General features: G+C 37.9%; 2 protein-coding genes across 2 annotated transcripts in view; one reads left to right on the top strand and one right to left on the bottom strand.

The window, feature by feature from the left end:
- GTF2F2 (general transcription factor IIF subunit 2) overlaps positions 1-18,638 on the top strand; it is an 80,092-nt gene that overhangs the window by 20,741 nt on the left and 40,713 nt on the right. The window contains exon 6 of the mRNA XM_014895405.2: positions 17,273-17,354. Coding sequence (XP_014750891.1) covers positions 17,273-17,354 — 82 coding nt within the window. The remainder of the gene's footprint in view (positions 1-17,272; positions 17,355-18,638) is intronic.
- Positions 6,647-7,713, bottom strand: KCTD4 (potassium channel tetramerization domain containing 4). The gene has a single exon (XM_014868796.2). It carries the CDS (start codon positions 7,568-7,570, stop codon positions 6,797-6,799), a length of 774 nt encoding a protein of 257 aa, XP_014724282.1. The 5' UTR covers positions 7,571-7,713; the 3' UTR covers positions 6,647-6,796.

Here is an 18,638-nt window from a genome sequence, read left to right as displayed (position 1 = left end):
AGGACCTTTAATTTGTCTCCTCTGAGATTACCAGTTTCAGCACTGAGAACATGTACTGCTTTATCCCTAATACTTGCCAAAGGCCTTTTTTAAGTAGTAGAGAGGCAATAAATGACTGGGTTTGGTGTTACAGTTGCTTGTTCTGTTTACATTTTTTCATGCTTAGCCTGTTCATTGCTAGTTTGTTTGCTTATTTTTAATTCCTAATTGAGAGAGTCTGTATCCACCTCTGACCTGTGTTTTTTTTTCACTTGATCTGTTCACTATGGTACAAAATCAGGAACCTCCTAGGAGCTAACAAATAGCTTTCTGTGAAGCTGCAGCAGGAGATTTGTAGCTTCAAGTTTTCTATTAACAATTTTTTGAAAAAGTTAATTCCTCTGACTTCTGCTACAATGAAAAAAATCGCCTCTTTGAAAGCTGTTGTATGAAAAGCAAGAAGAGAATTTTGTAAGATTTTCCCCCCACTATTTATTTACTAGTTTCAGGATTATTAGACATTATTTGTATAACCTCAGTGTTGCACTCTGTGGGCATCTGTCTTCATCACAAGACCAAGACCCTCAGCTGACACTAAGTGACACTGGGTGCCTTTCTCTTTACGTCATAATGCTCATAGGCTTTCTTGCCACACTTCTCCCTCCCCATTCTCACAGCTGGGGGAGTCCAGCACTGCAGACTTCCCTGAGCATCAGATTCCAGACTCTAACAAGCCCCTTGGAACTTCATCTTCCTGGGGCATTTCCCCAGCAAGCAGCCTTGGGTTTTTAAATCTGAATTCTCATCTCCTTGATGTGTTTCTGTTGCTGGTAAAGTGCCACTCCCTTACATAGGATGCCAAATGTCTCTTCAGGAGCTGTGAACAAGAAAACCTTGTGCTTCGTTTAGAGCAGGCTTTCCATACCTGGAACAAAGCTGCCACTGAAAGTTTGGTGGTGTCAACGGAAAAAAAAAAAAAGATGTGTCCCGGAAAAATGCAGAGATCTAGCTTTTCACAAAACTGAAATAATGCTTGGGATAGAACTAATGGAATCCCCCTTTAATACCCAGAAAGATGATGACTTTGGTGAACTGTGTGTAAACCAAGGTTATGTCCCCCAAAGTCACACCACCAGTGAACAGGGCAATGCTGTGGTAATTTTTTAGCATTACCAGGAGAAGCTTACAGACATTCAGAATGACTCAATTTATAGGAGTCATCTTCTAATGACTTGGTTTTGAAATCCTAGCCTGTTGAGCTTGCATATCATCATGTTGTAATAGTGTTTTAAATGGGTAGCTGCTGTTTAAAGCTATAATTATTGTACGAGCTTTGAAAAACAAGTTAGAAACAGCTTCTTGGGAGACTGTTGCATTAGCTGTGTGTGGTATTCTTACTACCAACATTTTTGGGAAAAGAAATCAACTGTCTAGTTCTACAGAATATTACACAATTTCAGAAAGAAAGGCAACCACACTTTCTTTTTTGGAGTGCTTGCTCATCTGTGTTCCTCAGGTGTCATCATACATCTTCCTCCTACTTTCCCCAGTCCTTGCCATGCTTCTTGTTTTCTGGCATTTTATTGGGAATGACAGTGATTTACAGAGGCAGTGTTTTGAGACAACGTTCTCTGTGATATACCAATACATAGGACTTGCAGAATGTCTGTTTCAAATGTAAATAAAACCCAAAATGTTATTTTTTCTGTTCCTAATTTTTTTGTGCCTTACTTATTAAATTTATTTCAACACATGAATTATGCAAGCCTCTCTCTTCATATAAGGATTCCTTAATTTTTTAACTAGTAGTCGCTTTCCTATCAATCTACCCTGTGTTGCAGGGCAGCAAACAACGTTAGGTTTATGTAATAGTTATTTAGCAAAGATGATCCAGCCTAGGAAAATAGTATTTATTTTGTCACAGGCCCAAGTGAATTTGTGTTCTTCATCCCCAATCCTGATTTATCAGTCAGCAACATTAGGGCAACATCACCCTTCTACACAAATAAATGAATGGATTAGACACCACTCTTTTTAAATTGTATTATTTGTTGCCTGCCCTTATTCTGCTTGTATGCTAATGAGGAGTGAAGGAAGAAGATAAATTTCTTGACCTCTTCTCATCTTACTGAGTAGAAACCTTGTAATGCTTTTAAGAGGTGAAAATAATAATGCCACCAATTTGCTGCAAATGATGATGTAATTTTTACCTTTACTGTAGAAAAGAAGTGACCTGTTGTCGCTTAAACATTTGTAATAGGCACAAACGCAAAAAATAAAAAATAAGACATGAGCCTTTGAAAATATCAATAGTGCAATTATGAGGCTGTGAAACTGGTTGGTGGGTGAGTCAGTACTGAAGAGGTACAGAATTGGAGCTGCAATTTAACCTTGTTGTGCAGCCTCTGTATTTCACACCATCAAGACTACCTCCAGAAACCACTTCTGACTCTAGAAGTCATTGGGCAGTAAGTGGTTAGAGATAGAAGAAATGCTTTGAGCAGGTATTGTATATGTTTTCCCCAGTATTTATTCTTTCCTAGGCATCTTTGAAAAAGCTCCACAACTGGCCTGGTGGAAGGAAGTGATACGGTGAAACAAAAATGAGAAACAATTGTATCATGGGAGGAGAGAACAAGACAAGGGAAAGAATTTGAGGGTCAAAGGATCAAAAATGGGGATTCTCCCAGACATGTGAAGTCTCTGGGTTTAGAAACAGTTCCCAGTCACTAGGAAAAACTAGGCTAAAACAGGCTTTAGTCTGACATAGTGCAGCCACTTGTAGATTTAATTCTCATATAGAAATCCATGTAGTTGGTACCTATGCCAGTGTACTGCCAAGTGCGATAGAGTCCTTGGTTTCTCCTCCACCACTGGGGAAAGATGGGCATCCAACTGTCAGTATTTTGGTTGGTTTGACAGCTATTTATGTTTTTCCATGAGCAGTCATTCAAGAAATTAATAGGGGCAAGGACATTTTTTTGTAGTCTATGGAATTTAGTTGTGCCTTCAGTTGCCTCTGTCCTTTCTGCTTGGTGACCCCTTTTCTCACCTGACAAAATAGGCAGGGAGGCAAGCAGAGCTGACCAAGCCTGGGAGCAGGTTAAGTGCCTCCCTGGGGAAATGGGAGGAAATTCCTTCTTACTCCTTCTGGAGCAGTTGAAGATCATCAGAGAAATTATGGTAATTGTCATTCCTTCCTGATACTTATAGGACAGTTTTGGTAAGTTTGTTGTGATCCAAGTCTTAATGAGAGAAAGGAGAATTGAAATATTTTGCATGCACATCATATACTAAGTAATATTAATGTTAGAACAACTGTCGGTATTTCTCACTTAAGCACTTGATTTTGCAGTTTTCATATTGTCATAGTAGTTATTGAATATTAAATTTCCGACTTTAAAGAAAAGACATAAACGGTAGCTGATGCATAACTGGGGATACTTTTTCTGGCTCATTCTACTGTGATGGAGCACAAGTACCCACCTGACTGACTGAACATATGCTAAATATATGTATGTTATATTTAGTATGTTTATAGACTACAAAGGAAACATTCACAGTATTGAGATTTTATATAGTCTTTTTGTTCATATACCAAAGCAAGACACTCCTGCCCTGAAAAATTACTCAAGTTGATATCTAGTTTGAAGTGTCTCATTGTAGCTGATATGGCATGATTCAAGAGAGCTGGGGACTTGTTTCCTCTGAATAGGAAGAGGAATTAAATTTTTTACCTCCACGTTCCTTTCTGCTGTGAAGTTCGAAGAGCTGAGTGAGGTGCCTGTGATCAGAGATAGCATGTAAAAATTTCAAACCCTGACACTTACAGAAATGCATTACTACTCATGAAAAAGGGAAAAGAAACAAGATGGAAGTTAGTGTTGCAGCAGATGACTTTACATATATGCCATAGATGTCAGTGTTACTTACACAGAAATATAGAAAAAATCCAGTTAAAATTACATAAGGTAATGAACCATTGAATTTTAAACAAACAAACCAACCAACCCACAACAAACCAATTGAACTATTTAATAATGGTTAGAGAGGTACATTTTTTCACTTAAAAACCCCTTTTTATCAAGTTCTCTTTTGTAGGTTGAGGACAGTAGATACTCTGAACCAAACGCCTGGCAAAGAAATCTTTTATGAGCAGCTATAGAATATTCTTAAAATATGCTTCAGATGGTTTCCATGTTACCTGTGATTATCAGCTTATGAATAACTTATATTCTGAAAGTATTTTCTACAATAAATGCAGACCCATCAAATTCTCTACTGATTTTTCATGAGCAAAAGTCATGCTCCAATAAAAAACTGGTGCTGCCTTCTGATAGGGAAGTGCTAACAGTTGATTTCTTGGTGTTTGGCATCCTAAGAGCCCGACTGAAAGGCGAGAAACCACAACATATTTACATTAACATATATTAATTGTTTGAAATAAAATTTGTTTTTCGCTGTCCTTCTTTTCAGCTGCAATTACATTTTAAATCTCAGTCAAAGACCCAGGACGAATGAAGGTTATAATCAAAAGTGTTTAAATGCAAATGGATGATTTGACATCCCAGGAGCAACAGCCTCCTCCAGACTTTGTGCTCATGCAGTCTGTGTGTTTGACAGCACCGTGAGCATGCTGCTTTAAAACTTGTGGATTCGTTATGGAGCTTTTGTAGATTGTCTTGCCACTTTATCTTGCTCATGTTGAGAATGGTGTCTACAAAGGGCTTTTCATTTAATTGTTCTGTGCAATTGTGTTTCTAGTTCTTGTCCTAGAAGATCAACAGAATTTTGTATTTCTTTTAAAGAAACTTTCACATTTGCTTTTCACAGAAGTCCTACAGATTCTTATAAGCACAGGATTAGTGGGTAATGAGGATTTTTTTAATACATCAATTTGAAAATAGCTTGGAGGGGGAGGAGAGAAGATGACACATGCTGGTGGCATATGTAAACAATAGTACTTTACTATGTATCTTCTGTGCGTGTATAATTAATGTGTTTGGACAAATTCAGAGAAGTTTTGGGATACATGGACAGTTCTTGTATGCCTGAAATGTAAAGTGAACTGATTCTTAAACATTAGAGTCTGGAAAAGCTCCACTTAGAACCATATTTTTTATAGAAACTCATTTTTTATAAACTGTAGGTCTAACATGAGGACTAGATAGAAAACTTCATCTTTTCTAGACAGTGGATTCATTCTGATGGAGCATTCTGGAGAGGTTGAATTCCCTCACTTGATAAAATCATACTGGAATATGTTTCACTCACTGCTACCTGGTCTGGCATCACTCTATTAATTCATCTCTAGCAAGGGACCTCGTTAGCAACACCTGTTGTATGTAAAAGTGAAAAAGAGTTTCATGTTGAGGGATAAGTGGACCTTGAATTTGTATTCTTAGCCCTTGCTACTGAAGATTGATTTGTTCCCCCTAAAATCCAAGCCACAACTGTTCTCAGCCTGTCTTGTGTTAGCTGTTTTCCTTGGTTGTCACTTGTAGTAGAGATTGTACTGCCGTTTGTTGACATGTTTTTTCCTGTACAAAATCAATGTTTTGAGAGAACTACTTAGTTGGTTTTTTTCTTTCTTCATAAGAATTTTACTTGAATTTTGGGTTCATATGAGCTGTGAATGATGATTGGTTTCAATGACAAACAAAGCTTAGAGTTAGTGCTGCTTCTTCTATCCTTTTGTGCTGATTTTTCAGTTTGCTTTTGTGAAGTGACTGGTTTGTAATACTTGTGTTTAAATTAGTTACAGTTGTTCTATAGAAACTATTAAAATTTTGTTTAAAATATAAATTAAAAGAGTGGATAAATAGTGGAGATGAGGAGAATGAAGGTATTTATTCCATTAGTTAGAGTGAATCGTCTTTAATGCCAGCAGGTGGTCTGTTCAGAACTGATAGTACTCGTTGCATTTACTAAGTCACTGTGCAAAGCAAGGGCTCTGTTCATTGCCTGTCCTTATGAGCACAAATGATTGCTAGAAATACTGACTGTGGCATTGTAGGATGCCATTACTGGAAACCTGTTATGCTGAACTTAATGTCAAATACTTTTGTTAGCTATTTGATATGTATGTATGAATGTATTTGTATGTATGTGTGTATGAAATTAGCAAATTTAATCCTCTGTGCAGATTGGACCCAGTTCCTGTAATAAAATTAATCTGCCCCGGCATTATTTTGTTGGTTTACGTGTTTCTGGCAATTGCTATTAGTGTAGCAGTATGCTATAAATTTGGGATTAAGTTAGTTAAGAAACCATTTAACTTAAAAATTAAGTTAGCTATTTTCAACTCTCTTGCAATCCTGTTTTTTGCAAATTCAGTACAACAGATTACCATAAACACTAATGAACAGTCAAAATCATTTATTCCGGATAAAATCCATTCTGAATTTGTTATAAGCAAAACATACTTTAAGCCTATTATATGAAAATACTCTCACTGCTGTTCAGCAGAGCAGTTAGGTATATGCACATTCATCACACAGGTACACAAAAATTCAGCTAGACTCTCTTGTTGAAAGACAGCATTGAGAAAACATATTACAAAGAGCAATAAAGCATTCCATCTGTGTTTACAATGTTAGCAGATAATTCTTGTTAAATTCAGGCATAAAATTTTCATTCAGCTTAAGTAAGCCAGAGATAGATGTCATTATGGGATTTACATACCATTAGCTCACATCAGTTGATTAGCAGCTGAGCTCTGTGGTACAGGGCTAGTTAGATGCATTATTTGTGATGCCAGGAGGCTGCAGCTCAAGGAGGTTTACTGGCTGCGTGTTCGTTTCCTTTGCCTTTGTGATTACTTGATAAAATGCAGTGCATCACTGTGAACAATCGACCCTCTTGAACAGTCCAGACTGGTCAGCAGTCTAAATCCACATTTTAAAGCCGTCATTATAGCCTCAAATTTAAGAGTTTCCAGGGTGCAGACAAAGGTGTTGTCCTCCTTCAGTACCAATCGTGTACCATTTTCGGACTTTATGAAGTACTTGAATTGAATAATATTTGAAGATACTGAAAACTCCTCTGGAAATCCATCCAGCCTGCTTTTGGACACGAGTACAATTCTGGATTTTATTTTTGCAATGAATTCAGGAGCATTACAAAAGATTCTAAGTCCTTGTGAACGGTCGTGGCTGTCAGTTATTTCCAGGAAAGTAGTCTCTCGAGATGCTAGCTGTTCCTTCTCCCACCTTGATTTCACTGCCTCTGAGAGTACCTTAAGCTGGAAAAATTCGGCTTCTTGTGCCAAAAGTTGATTTTCTCGAAACCCCTCTGGTAGAAGAAGTTCTCCGTTCCGTAGGAAGTTGAGGATGTGTCTGAAAAGGAGTCCATCTCTGTCTATGAAGTAATGACCATCTGCATCAAATGGGCACATTATTCTTCCGTTTATGATCCCCTCCAGAAAAGAATCTGGATACTTGGTCAGTGTCTGTTTTTGTGTGATATATAGGTAACCACCGACATTCAGAGTAATCAGAGACGTTTTATAGTCCTTGTCTAGCTCGGAGCTTTCAGAGTTGCTGTTTTTTTCTTCACATTCGTTTTCTCTCTTGCTTGCTTTTCTCTCCATTATTGAAGCTAGGACAACAATAAAGCTATCCTGCTTTGCTCTTGTCAGCTTGCAAGGAGGATGTTTCTTATTAAAAAGCACCTTTATTCAGCTCCAGCTCGATGTTGGAATGGAAATGCTGCTCGCATTGCTCCGACTGTCAGCTTGGGTTTGCAGTAGGTGGCGTATCAGCTGTGTGTGCTGGGAGATATCAGGAATATGACTGTAAGAGAGAATTTGCATTTAACTGTGTAAGGGACGAAGTGTATAATAACTGTTTATTTCTTTCCTTTAAGTCTAAGTAGTTTGCAAAGCCTAGGGAGTTCTGCACAGAAATGCATACTGCTATACTAAATGGCAACTTATTTTTAATACTTGAAGATATATTTGTAGTGTCAGCTGGCCAAATCATATTTTGTGCTTATGGTGTTAAACAGCTTCATTTGTGTTTCAAGGATTTTTATTTTCACAAAGCCTGTTTTTTCACATTGTTTTTTAGTATGATTACAGTACCTGATGCATACAGCAGGACAATACAGAAACAAAAGGCATCCCTGTGTGTAAAAGGGGGTGTCATCTGTGGAATGTGTGCACATGCATGTCACTCATTTATCAGGCATGTGTGCACCAGTAAAATGTTTCCACAGAAGCTACCCTGGAAGTGGTGCTAAGGACTTGTTGGTCTGACTGTTTTAAGTTTGTGGCAAAAGCTTTTATTTGCAGTCAAAGGGACTGTCCTGACCACCACAAGAACAGCAGCTTGATTAGGTTTTGCTTTTTGCCTTCCTGTGTGGCATAGACAAAAACAGGAAGGATTTACCATTTATATTGATGATGATTTTTAAGTCACCAAGACTGTCTAGCATCAGTTTGTTCTTGATAGAAAAACTCAGCTGCCCTGTGGAACAAAGGGCTTGTGTGCCTACAGATAGCTTTGAACATCAGATAACAGCATAGCTTAGCAACACCGGGGTACAGGGAGGCAGAAGCATCAGCACAGCACACTGGAATCAAATGCTCATTTTCTCTCCTGTACCTTGAGCCTCTCAGTTCCCTCTCACAAAAAGATTTCCCCTTTAAACATTTGCAGTTTGGAGCAGGAAAGGAAAAGCTCTCCACACATCTCTATGGGCGTTTCATTGGGGAGTGGGCAGATGGGAGCCACTGCATGCATTCCCCAGCATGGATGGGAGCAAAGGCTTTCCTTGGGTTAGACCTGGAGAGAAGGAGGTTCTTTCTTTTTCAAGATGTATTTTTCATTTTACAGGTAGATGTGTCCTGCTTTGCTTTTTTTTTAGCAGTGGAAAGGCAGATTATATTTCCATAAATTCTTCTGCTCTATTTCTAAGTATCTTATTCCTACTGTTCCCACTGTCTGTAAGGTTGTTTATTTATACCACAGAATAATCACTATAATATTTTATTATTTGGTAACTGACTCTAGTGGAAATAAATGTTTTTCTCTCACTCTTCTCCTTGCCAGGGTGTCCTATCCCTAGCACTGATATGCTAAATTTTTCTGCTGCTGTGATATATTAAGCAGGTATTATTAATTAGGGTTGATTTACTAGGAATTAGTAATGATTTTATTTTTATCTCTTTGATGCCATGGATATGTTTAACATAACTGCAGTTAAAGATATTTCAATCAGAGATTTTAATCTAATTTTTAAACATCTGGACTTTTTTCCAAGATTAACTCCTTTCACTAATTATTAAGTTTTTCAAGTTACTGAATTAGTAATTGATAAAATTAAAAAGCCAGTTAGTTTCAAGTTAGGTTTTTTTCCATTACAGGAGACATCCATTCAAATTTATTTTATTGTCAAGTGATGGAAAATTCACTTAATGTGCTTAGATTGTGCATAGCTAAAATATTGAACTATCTTATTGTCTGTTAAACATTAAGAGAATGATTGGTGGTGCTTTCACCTCACACAGTGAACTTGAAATATTTTGAAGCTGAACTAGGAGCATCGTAGTACAAGTGAACAGGGATTTCCAAGGAGAGAAGGGATTTGTAAAAGATAAGAAATTTTCCATGTCCAGTTAAGCTGTCTGCATTTTAATAGCCAGAATTTATAGAACAGTGTGTGTTCTCTTTTCATCATCTTCTGAATGTTCTAACACTTGCAGTTGATATTTTCCACTTTTGTGAACAAGTAAGTATTCTTTGAAAGATCATGCAAAATCATTTTAGTGGTTTGTATGATAAAATATTCAAAATGGATTTGGTGTGGAAAATATACTCTGTGGAGTTCATGAATATTTACACTTAAACCTTTGAGACTTGAAAAATTTAGAGCTGCTGTAAAATTTTCACTTTACTTCACTGCAGCTGACAGTCATCTGTAACATAAAATTAAAGCTTGGCATTTCTCGGCAAAAGTTTTCCACTTTCTGTGCCATACTACAAGACTTACCCAAAAAGCCCTCATTCTTCCTGGGCACTTGGTGATACATATGGTATTGTAGTGCATGTAATTTTAGTGAGGTGATTTCATATAATTTACTGTTTTTTGAAGGTGCAGCTATGCTGGATTTCCTTTTTTCTGTCCTTTTCTGTCCATGCACTGAAAGATCATCCACAAATTCATTTTGGCAAAGATACGGAAGTATTTCTTGCAATCAAGTTAGAGACTTTGACCATTTTTGTACTCTGAGAGTCTTTTGTGTTGTGTAGCTGTGCATGATAGCTGAGATGTGCCAAGTGCATCCCAGATCTTCTTGCTTCCCACTTGGATTGAAACAGAGTTAACTTGCTGCTGGGTGCTTTGCCCTGCTGTTAGTGAACTGTTCCTGCTCTATCCAGCTGAAGTGTCCTGTGGGGTAGCAAGCCTGAAGTGACTGCTGCTTCACAAATTATTAGTGTCACCTGTATGCTGGGATGGCCGTTGAAGTAGGGAATAGTGCTGGAATCCAGCAATAGAAAGGATATTGTTTTGGTTTCAGATTAAGTCAGAAAATACACTGAGCACCCTCGGGCACACTTAGGAGAGTGGGTATAGTAGTAGTACTTCCTTCCCAAGTTACTCACACTTTTGGTTGTGCCAGAAGGGCAATCCACAGAGATTTCCAGGTTCTCACTCAGCTGTCCTGGAGACAGTGAAAATTCAGTGCTAGTGTCTAGCAGCTGCACAGAAAAACAAAACCTAGGAGGAGGGAGCTAGGCATCTGCCCCTCCTTCTGCTCTACATGTTTCCTTTTGGAAAATAACCTCACTCCCACTCAACCTCCACCATCTTCCTGAACCTCCTGGTCTTTAATCTTGAGCATGCCATAGAGCTGAGGATTCAGAACCAGATCACACCATGGAATAGTTGGTGCTTTACAAGTAGTTCAGCTTACTTGCCTATCTAAAGAACATCAGCTTTACCAACAGTCTGCTGAAAGTAAAATTAACCGGGGTTACAGAAATTTTTTATTAGAATACAAAAGAATATAAGGAAAATTCTCAGCTAATAAGAGGGAGAGAAATTTAGAAGTGTATTTGGAAGCCATGCTAATACAATCTGTTAGGGTTATTGAGGCAGTTTGCTAGTCATTTATTGTCATAACACAGAAAATTGTCCAGGCTGTTGGACAATTAGACATTCAGTAGGTCCTGTCTCACAGTTTTGGTAGTATCGAAATTCTCATTTCCATAATATCTCCAGGTGTTGATTAACAGCTATTGAAGACAATCTCGACATAGTAATTAAAATTAAAGATTTTCAAACCAGCAAGTCTGAACAATTTGCATTCAAGAGTTTCTAAAGGGCTGTCTAAGAAACTGTCAAAGTTACTGTTGATATTTTTAATAATTTTTGAGCACTGCAATTCTACAAGACTGGAAAAGCAAATGCTGTGCCAATATCTGAAAGATTATTTGGATGAGCCAGGTATTTAAATATGAAAAGGCACGGTATGAAAAACGATAAAATATCTGACTTGGAAATCAATCAGTTAAAAACTAAGGGAGAATAATACTAATCAATATGGGTGGAGCCAATTTTTTTTGCCCTTTTTGTAAAATTAGAATTTGTTCAGCCAAGTAGGTGATGCTTTTTTCTCTTAAATACTTCGTATGTTTCATTTGTCATTTTGTAGTAAAATATATACTGCATTAGTTTCCCTGTCATTTAGCTATACAGAACTTAACCTGCAGGCTTCAATCCGGCAAATTTTAAGCAGAAAATTGTCACTCAGATGTTGCTGTGATTTGGTTCTTGGTCCAATTTTTTTCTAGTGAATGATCAAGGAGGTAGTTGCTGATGGTTTTGGAGATGATACATATGAGAGTACAGTCACTCAAGGAGATACCTCGCTGATGTAGAACCATTTGGATAGTTGTTAGGGTAACATTTTATTATCACTAAATACAAAGTGTCCAGGAATAGACTGTAGACAGAGCTTGTAGTACTTATGTTTGCAGGAGAATTAGGGCAGAGGCTCTGATCTATGTATAATAATACATCGCTGACAGCTGAGCATGAGGTCACTGTTCTGTGCAGTGGTCAGTAAAACAAACATCGAATGTATCACTGGATGCCTAAATAAGGGAAGGCCAAGTGAAGACCTGGAGATCCTGTTCCTTAGTTGCATAGCTCCCGGGGAAGGATGGTCTGAGAAGGTCACCAGCTTTGAGGCGGGATGCCTTTGTTCTGTCAGAGCAGAGCTGAGGTCTAGTGAAGGAAGGGGCTGTTCCTTGTCTAGCCAACACATGCAAAAGCCTGGGAAGCTGCACAGTGGTTTAAGTGAGCAGTGTGAGCTTACCAGGGCTTCTGACTTGAATGCTTGTGTGCTGATCTTGGCTGGGCTAGAGTTAACTTTCTTTGCAGTGGCTGGTACGGGGCTGTGTTTTGGATTTGTTCTGAACACAGGGTTGATAATACAGAGATGTTTTTGTTATTTCTGAGCAGGGATTACACAGAGCCAAGGCCTTTTCTGCTTTTTGTACTGACACACTGGTGAGGAAGTTAGGGGTGCATGAGAGGCTGGGAGTAAACACAGCCAAGACAGGTGACCTAAACTGACCAAATGTTCCAGACCGTGTGACATCATGCTCAGTGTATTAAGTGGGGAAAAAAGGAGGAAGAGGGGGGACATTTGGAGTGATAACATTTATCTTCCTGATTAACTGTTATATATGATATGGCCCTGTCTTTATCCCAGTCCATGAGTTTTCCAGCTTTTACCCTTCTGATTCTCTCCCTGATCCTGCTGGTGGGGCAGTGAGTGGCTGTGTGGGGCTTGGTTGCTGGCTGGGGTTAAACCATGACAGCTGGGAGCCATCAGCCCATCTTCTAACAGCTGAGAAGCTGGAGGCACATGTGCCCACAGCCTGTCCTTACTGCGCTTTCATGTCCTTTTTCCTGCTGCCTGGGAACCATACATCCTGAGTGTGGTCTTCTCCTTTTTTCCTTGGCACCACTCACAAGGCAGAGGGGTTAGTAAGCTCCAGACCCACGTGCTGTCAAGTCTGGCTGTGAGAGACATACATGAACTGGACTTTCTCAGGCCAATAAGAACAATTAAGAAGCTGAAGAATTAGCGTAATGGAAGGTTTAAGAAAACGTGATTTATTGTTATTAGGCTTGATAAAGGTGGAGACTTATATAAGTGCCTGGATGGGCAGAAATGCTTTCCTAGCAGGCTCTTCAGCTTAGCAGTCAATGGTCCAGCAAGACAGTGGAAATCAAAGCTGAATGCAGTCAGACTAGAAGATTAATACATTAAAATCTCCAAGCCAGTCCATCTCTCTAAAAACTACAACAATCCAACCCCTATCAGATCATCTGCTGCATAACTCCAGTAAGTTTCTCTCCTGCCTGTTTATTAACATTGGCTTAAATGTTTCTACCATATTCTGTTCTTTGATAATGATTGTCAGCAGAATTCCAAGCTGGAATCTGTGTCTCCCCAGCATATCTATCATCTCACTGAGTAAATAGTTGAAATTGCTTTATGAACTGGCACCAAGGCATTCAGGCAGGGAGGTCAGGGTGAGCACACATTTGGCAGCTAATAATGAATCTATGGATTCTGTGGAGGAGCCTGTCTGGAACTGCACTAAGCAGGTACTTTGTACCTGCCAACACATGTTGGCCAACTGAGAGTGATAGATTTTTGGGAAAATGTGCTATTTTCCCTTCTCATCACTGATCTTAGCTAATCTTTCAGATCTATGTATTTATTTTGTACTATCTACTTTGAGTAGGTGTTTTTAACAGGGAACTACCACTTTCATGCCTCATTCATCCATTACCTTCTAGACTGATGTGACTGTGGAAATATCAAGGCAGGTGTGTAGCATTTTGGGTATCTTTTCATTGCATCTCTGCAACAGTTGAAGACAGACTCATGTCTGAATTTGAGTTTGGTGAATGAAGACTAATTAGGCTGCAAAGGGAATAAAAACTGTGCTCCCACACTACAGTCTTGCATCCGGACGTTTGTGTGTGTCTTTGATCATTATGTATTCTGCTAGCTTCTAAAGTTGTGTTAAAATCCCTAAGAGGGTCCAGGGAAAGTGGGACATAAGCCTTTTGGACAGTGGATGTCCTGAGACAGCAGACAAGTTTAGCTGCAATGCGGTGTTTGGAAGACCATGCACAGCCTTGTACATGAAATGATTGGAACATTTTGTCTGGCTTTGACTGCAAAAGTCAAATCTGAATTAGTGGTAATTAAAAGAGGGTATTAGCCAAGACATCAAAGATGAGATACCAGAAAAGTTGTGGATTCCTGAACCCTGACAATGTTCAAGGCTAGGTTGGTTGGGGCTTTGAGCAACGTGGTGTAGTGGAAGATGTTCCTGACCATGACAAGGGGGTTGGAACTGAATGATTTTTAAGGTCCTTTCTAACTCAAACCATTATGTGATTCTGTAGTAATATTATGGATAAACATGTTTAATTGGCATGTTCAGTTCCTAAATAGTTGGTGGGTGGGAACTCTGCTTTACTGATCCTGATCCTTAAAACTTAAAAATAATTTGAAAATTGTGCAAGGTGCAGGGAGATTGATAGTGACATGTCAGTGTTCAGGCAGTTGGGTTAGATGGTTCAGATGAATATAGGTTAGCTAGCCTTGAAACCTATACCATAGAAATGAGCAGAAAAATTGTTATGGAGTTCAAGAGATAGATAAGATTGGAAATGTAATGAATGCTAGCAAACATGGCTTTATGTAAAGTTTTTCTGGTCAAACCTAATTTTGTTTATTTTGAAGATTGTGAGTTTAAAGCAACAGCACATTTGCAGCCTGCTTAACATTTCCTATTGCACATAGTCTAGATCCTTGTGACATTTTGATTTATAGCTAAAAAAAAACCAAAGCAAGCACAGAACAAGATTAAAAACTAGCTGACAGTTAGCAGAAAGGAATTATGAGTAGGAAGGCAGTTGAGTTGCAGTTTGAATGGCTTCCTCCAGGATTAGCAAGAAGGAGAGTGGTGAGAATCACTGCTTATACAATGTGTCGTGATTGGCACAAATGCTGGTCAAACAGTGAATAACTATGACAGGACTGTCACGGTGTGACTGGGATTGCTTAATTCACAGAATCTGTTTTAAAGACAATGCATTTTCACCAAGCCAAAGACGATTATACACCTAGGCAATACAGAGCACATAGGTAAAATGTGAGGCTTAGAGCTAAGACTCAAAATGGTTGTTTTAGTAATAGTCAACTCCACAAACTTCCAGAACTTGGTTTTTAGAGACCAATTGATCTTAACCCAGTTTTAGGATGAAGCAGTCGTGGGACACAGACACCATGTGCTCTCTCCTCCAAAATAAACCCTACAACAAAAAACCACCGGAAAATAATTGAATTCTAAAAGAGATGGGACCATTTTTTTCCTGACAGTTTTCCTTCCTCTCTCTCTCAGCTGAATTCATAGATTCTGCTGAATAACCTTCAAGTGGCTTAAGTGAGGGGAGAGAAATTCCAGCTCCTGTATCTGTTATTTTACTTCCATATATGGTTTTCATAAAATCAGTACAGTAGTATTATGTCTGGTTTCTGGTCTCTGTAATCTTAAAATATCATTTCGAAATTGAACAAGATGCAAATAAGAAACCCCAGACTGATTTAAGTATGGCAAAAATGTCTTGTGATGATGTAATGCATGAGCTTAAATTGGCTTTTATTGAAAAGATGATTGAAAAGCAACTTGATTACAATTTATAAATACTTTCAAAGAGAGAAAACACCAGGTACTGAAAGGCTCATTATAGTATAGAAAGTCATTATAACCAACTTCTAGAAGCTGAAGCCAAATTCTTATTAAAAATTAAGCAGCAATATTAGTACCATTTTAGCCACAAATGAGTTACTAGGTTCTGTAAAGAAGAAAGACCATAAAATTTTTCTGTTCATGATATGTGGTAAGTCAGGCACATTTTTCAAGTTGTCTCTTTTGACCATTAACCTGGGAATCCACAAAATTACAAGTGTTTTAAAACAAATTTTCTCTGTTTCATTCAAACCTATCTGAAAAAATATGGCATTCTTACTGCTTTCAAAGATTTAGTTTGAATAAATCCAAGCAATTTTAGATTAAATAATTTTAAAATACATGATGTCTAAGTAATTGCTTCTGACATTATTCAGGGAGAGCAGATTTAGATGTGCAGATGTATTAATATTTCAGTCTATAAGATAATAGGAAACCCAGCAGTGTCAAAGCGCCTTGGGTTACTTGGGCATCAGTATTTCTAAGCATTTCTGTCATCTTCTGTGACATTGCCAGCAGAAGGTGACAGTGACAGTGTAGTGCCTTTGGAAGGACATTTTAATACTAAGAGCTAATCAAGCCTTTAAAACTCATCCTTTCTTGTAATGCAAGGCTCTTCCAGAGGTGTTTGTTTAACACATATTGCACTGGCTATGCCCAGAGAGATGAATAAATGGACATGCGCTCCTTCCACATCCACACATTATGCACCAGAACATCATGGTAGAAGTGAAGAAGTTTGCCCACCACCACTTCTCTCTTCATTTCTGCATCAAGTTGCTTTAATTTTTGGGTTTACCTACCTTTATGGTGTAGGCTGGTACTGCTCTGTTAGTCATCATTGCTTTAGGCAGAAGGTGGTCATGTAGGGTAACTAAGTGACTGCATCACAGACTTGAATGTACAGAGAGGAGTTCTACCTAAATACATGTATGTGGTGTCCTAGATTACTAACTGAAGGCTTTTACTTCTTTTCCCTGTTACCATATATTTTTTGCATTGTGTTCCTTTAGTGTACTTTAAAAAAAAATTGTAACAAGAGGAATATGTAGTACTCTTTTCCTGAGAATAAGGACAAAATTAGCTTTTGTTTTATCTTCCACTAATTTTGGATACTCAGATTATCGGGTTCTCTTTGTAGATTATTTTTTTCGTAGTCATTGATTGTATTAATTGCCCATTTACAGAAAACAGTTCCTAGATAATAATCTGAGTGCAATATCTAGAGAAAGGAGTTGCAAAGTCTTATTTAAAATTTGATCTCTGTGATTCATTTTTAGTATGCAAAACAAGGAAGTCTAGGGTATACCAGCTATACAAACACATTTTTCTGCTTCTTTATTTGGTGTCTAAATAGCAGAGAATTTAGAACTTGATTTGAGAACTTAAAATTATGTTATATTTAGTAAATTCTTAATTAGTGAAAAATAATTCAAATGTTGACCATCTTGGTGGATCTTATTTTTAATGTCCAGTTTTACTTTGTTTTCTTTTCATTCTAGATAAACTTGCCTTGGAAGGAATAGTGGTGCAACGTGCTGAATGCAGACCTGCAGCTAGTGAAAATTATATGAAGCTGAAAAGGTAGGAGTCCTTCCTTACAAATGATATATGATATCTGACTTTGGTGTTTTTATTATTGCTTTACTAGGGAAGGGTGATTTCAGTATTATCATGGTCTTACACCAGATTTACACAAAATCAGAATTGATCTTGCTTTTGGGGTGGATTTACTGTAGGGAGGGAGTTAAGGCTTCTGTGGGAGTTGTATCTCCCTCTGATTTTGTCTGGTGGGATGATGCAGACTTCTGCATCCCATCATATGCAAATCTCTTAATAGAGCACATGGACCTTTACATATCTGAACATATGACTGTATTCAAATGTGATTGAAGCTGAATTTCCTGAGGACTTAAGGGATTACATTGGTCTGCTCCGCAAGCACTTCTTGAGTGTGATTTTCTGTGGATCACCCAAGTTTAATTCCACTTTACACTGTGCTGTGCTAGACAAAAAGGATCTCTGAAAAGACATTTAAAATGTCCAAAATAGGAAGGAGTTTCTGGAGAAGTGCTGGACCTAAACTGACATGCTTCTTAGAAAAGGTAGTGACTGAAAATACCAGAAGTGGCATGGGAAACACAACACACACATTTAGCAGGATCATTTTCTGAAAATTTAAGCAAATACCTCTAGAATTTACCATGTGAATCAAATATTTTATGGGTAATTAACTTGATGATGTTCTCTAGTAATCAGATTTGGGATTGAATTGTGCCTTATATGAAGTGCATCTTTATATATCTTAGGCATGTGGGTTTTCATTAGATCACCCTTTTATAATGTGAGTTTGTTGCAAACAGAAAAATTCAAAGCAGAAAATTTCAGGAAGAGAATCATCCATGACTCGTTTTACAATTGTCAAAAGAAACACAGAAAATGCAAAGTGACATTTTTTCTCCAATGCCTGATCTGGTTTCTATGTATCATATACATTTTCAGTATCTTGTATTTTATTAACCTTCTCTGTCATCTAAATGACTCCAGTATTCCTTACTGAATTCATACAGTTTTGACATTTTATGTTCTAGCTATTGGCAGATTAGTACCATAAGTTTGTTCCTGAGCAGTGAACAGCTTCATTTCAGACGGCGTTCTGTGATTGCCATCGTGGTTTTTGTCATCAGCAAGAAATGGAGTATGAGGCAAATGTAATATTATAGAAAAGGACTCATTTCAATCTGGCAGTTTTAAATATGCATGAATATAGAATGTAAATGCTTCATAATTGTTGTAATCACAGGTGTCCTGATCCAAGTGCTTTTTTGCATTTTGTACATAGTTGATCAGATAAACATCTTCTGGTAA

This window comes from Sturnus vulgaris, chromosome 2 (genome assembly GCF_052056855.1).
Source record: "Sturnus vulgaris isolate bStuVul1 chromosome 2, bStuVul1.hap1, whole genome shotgun sequence".
In the NCBI taxonomy this organism is placed as follows: Eukaryota; Metazoa; Chordata; class Aves; order Passeriformes; family Sturnidae; genus Sturnus; species Sturnus vulgaris.
Note: the sequence above shows the minus strand (reverse complement) of the source record. Positions and strands in the feature narration are given on the sequence as shown.

Bases quoted from the DNA above. Each gene is read 5' to 3' on its own strand.
- KCTD4 (XM_014868796.2), bottom strand. From the start codon at position 7,570: ATGGAGAGAAAAGCAAGCAAGAGAGAAAACGAATGTGAAGAAAAAAAC.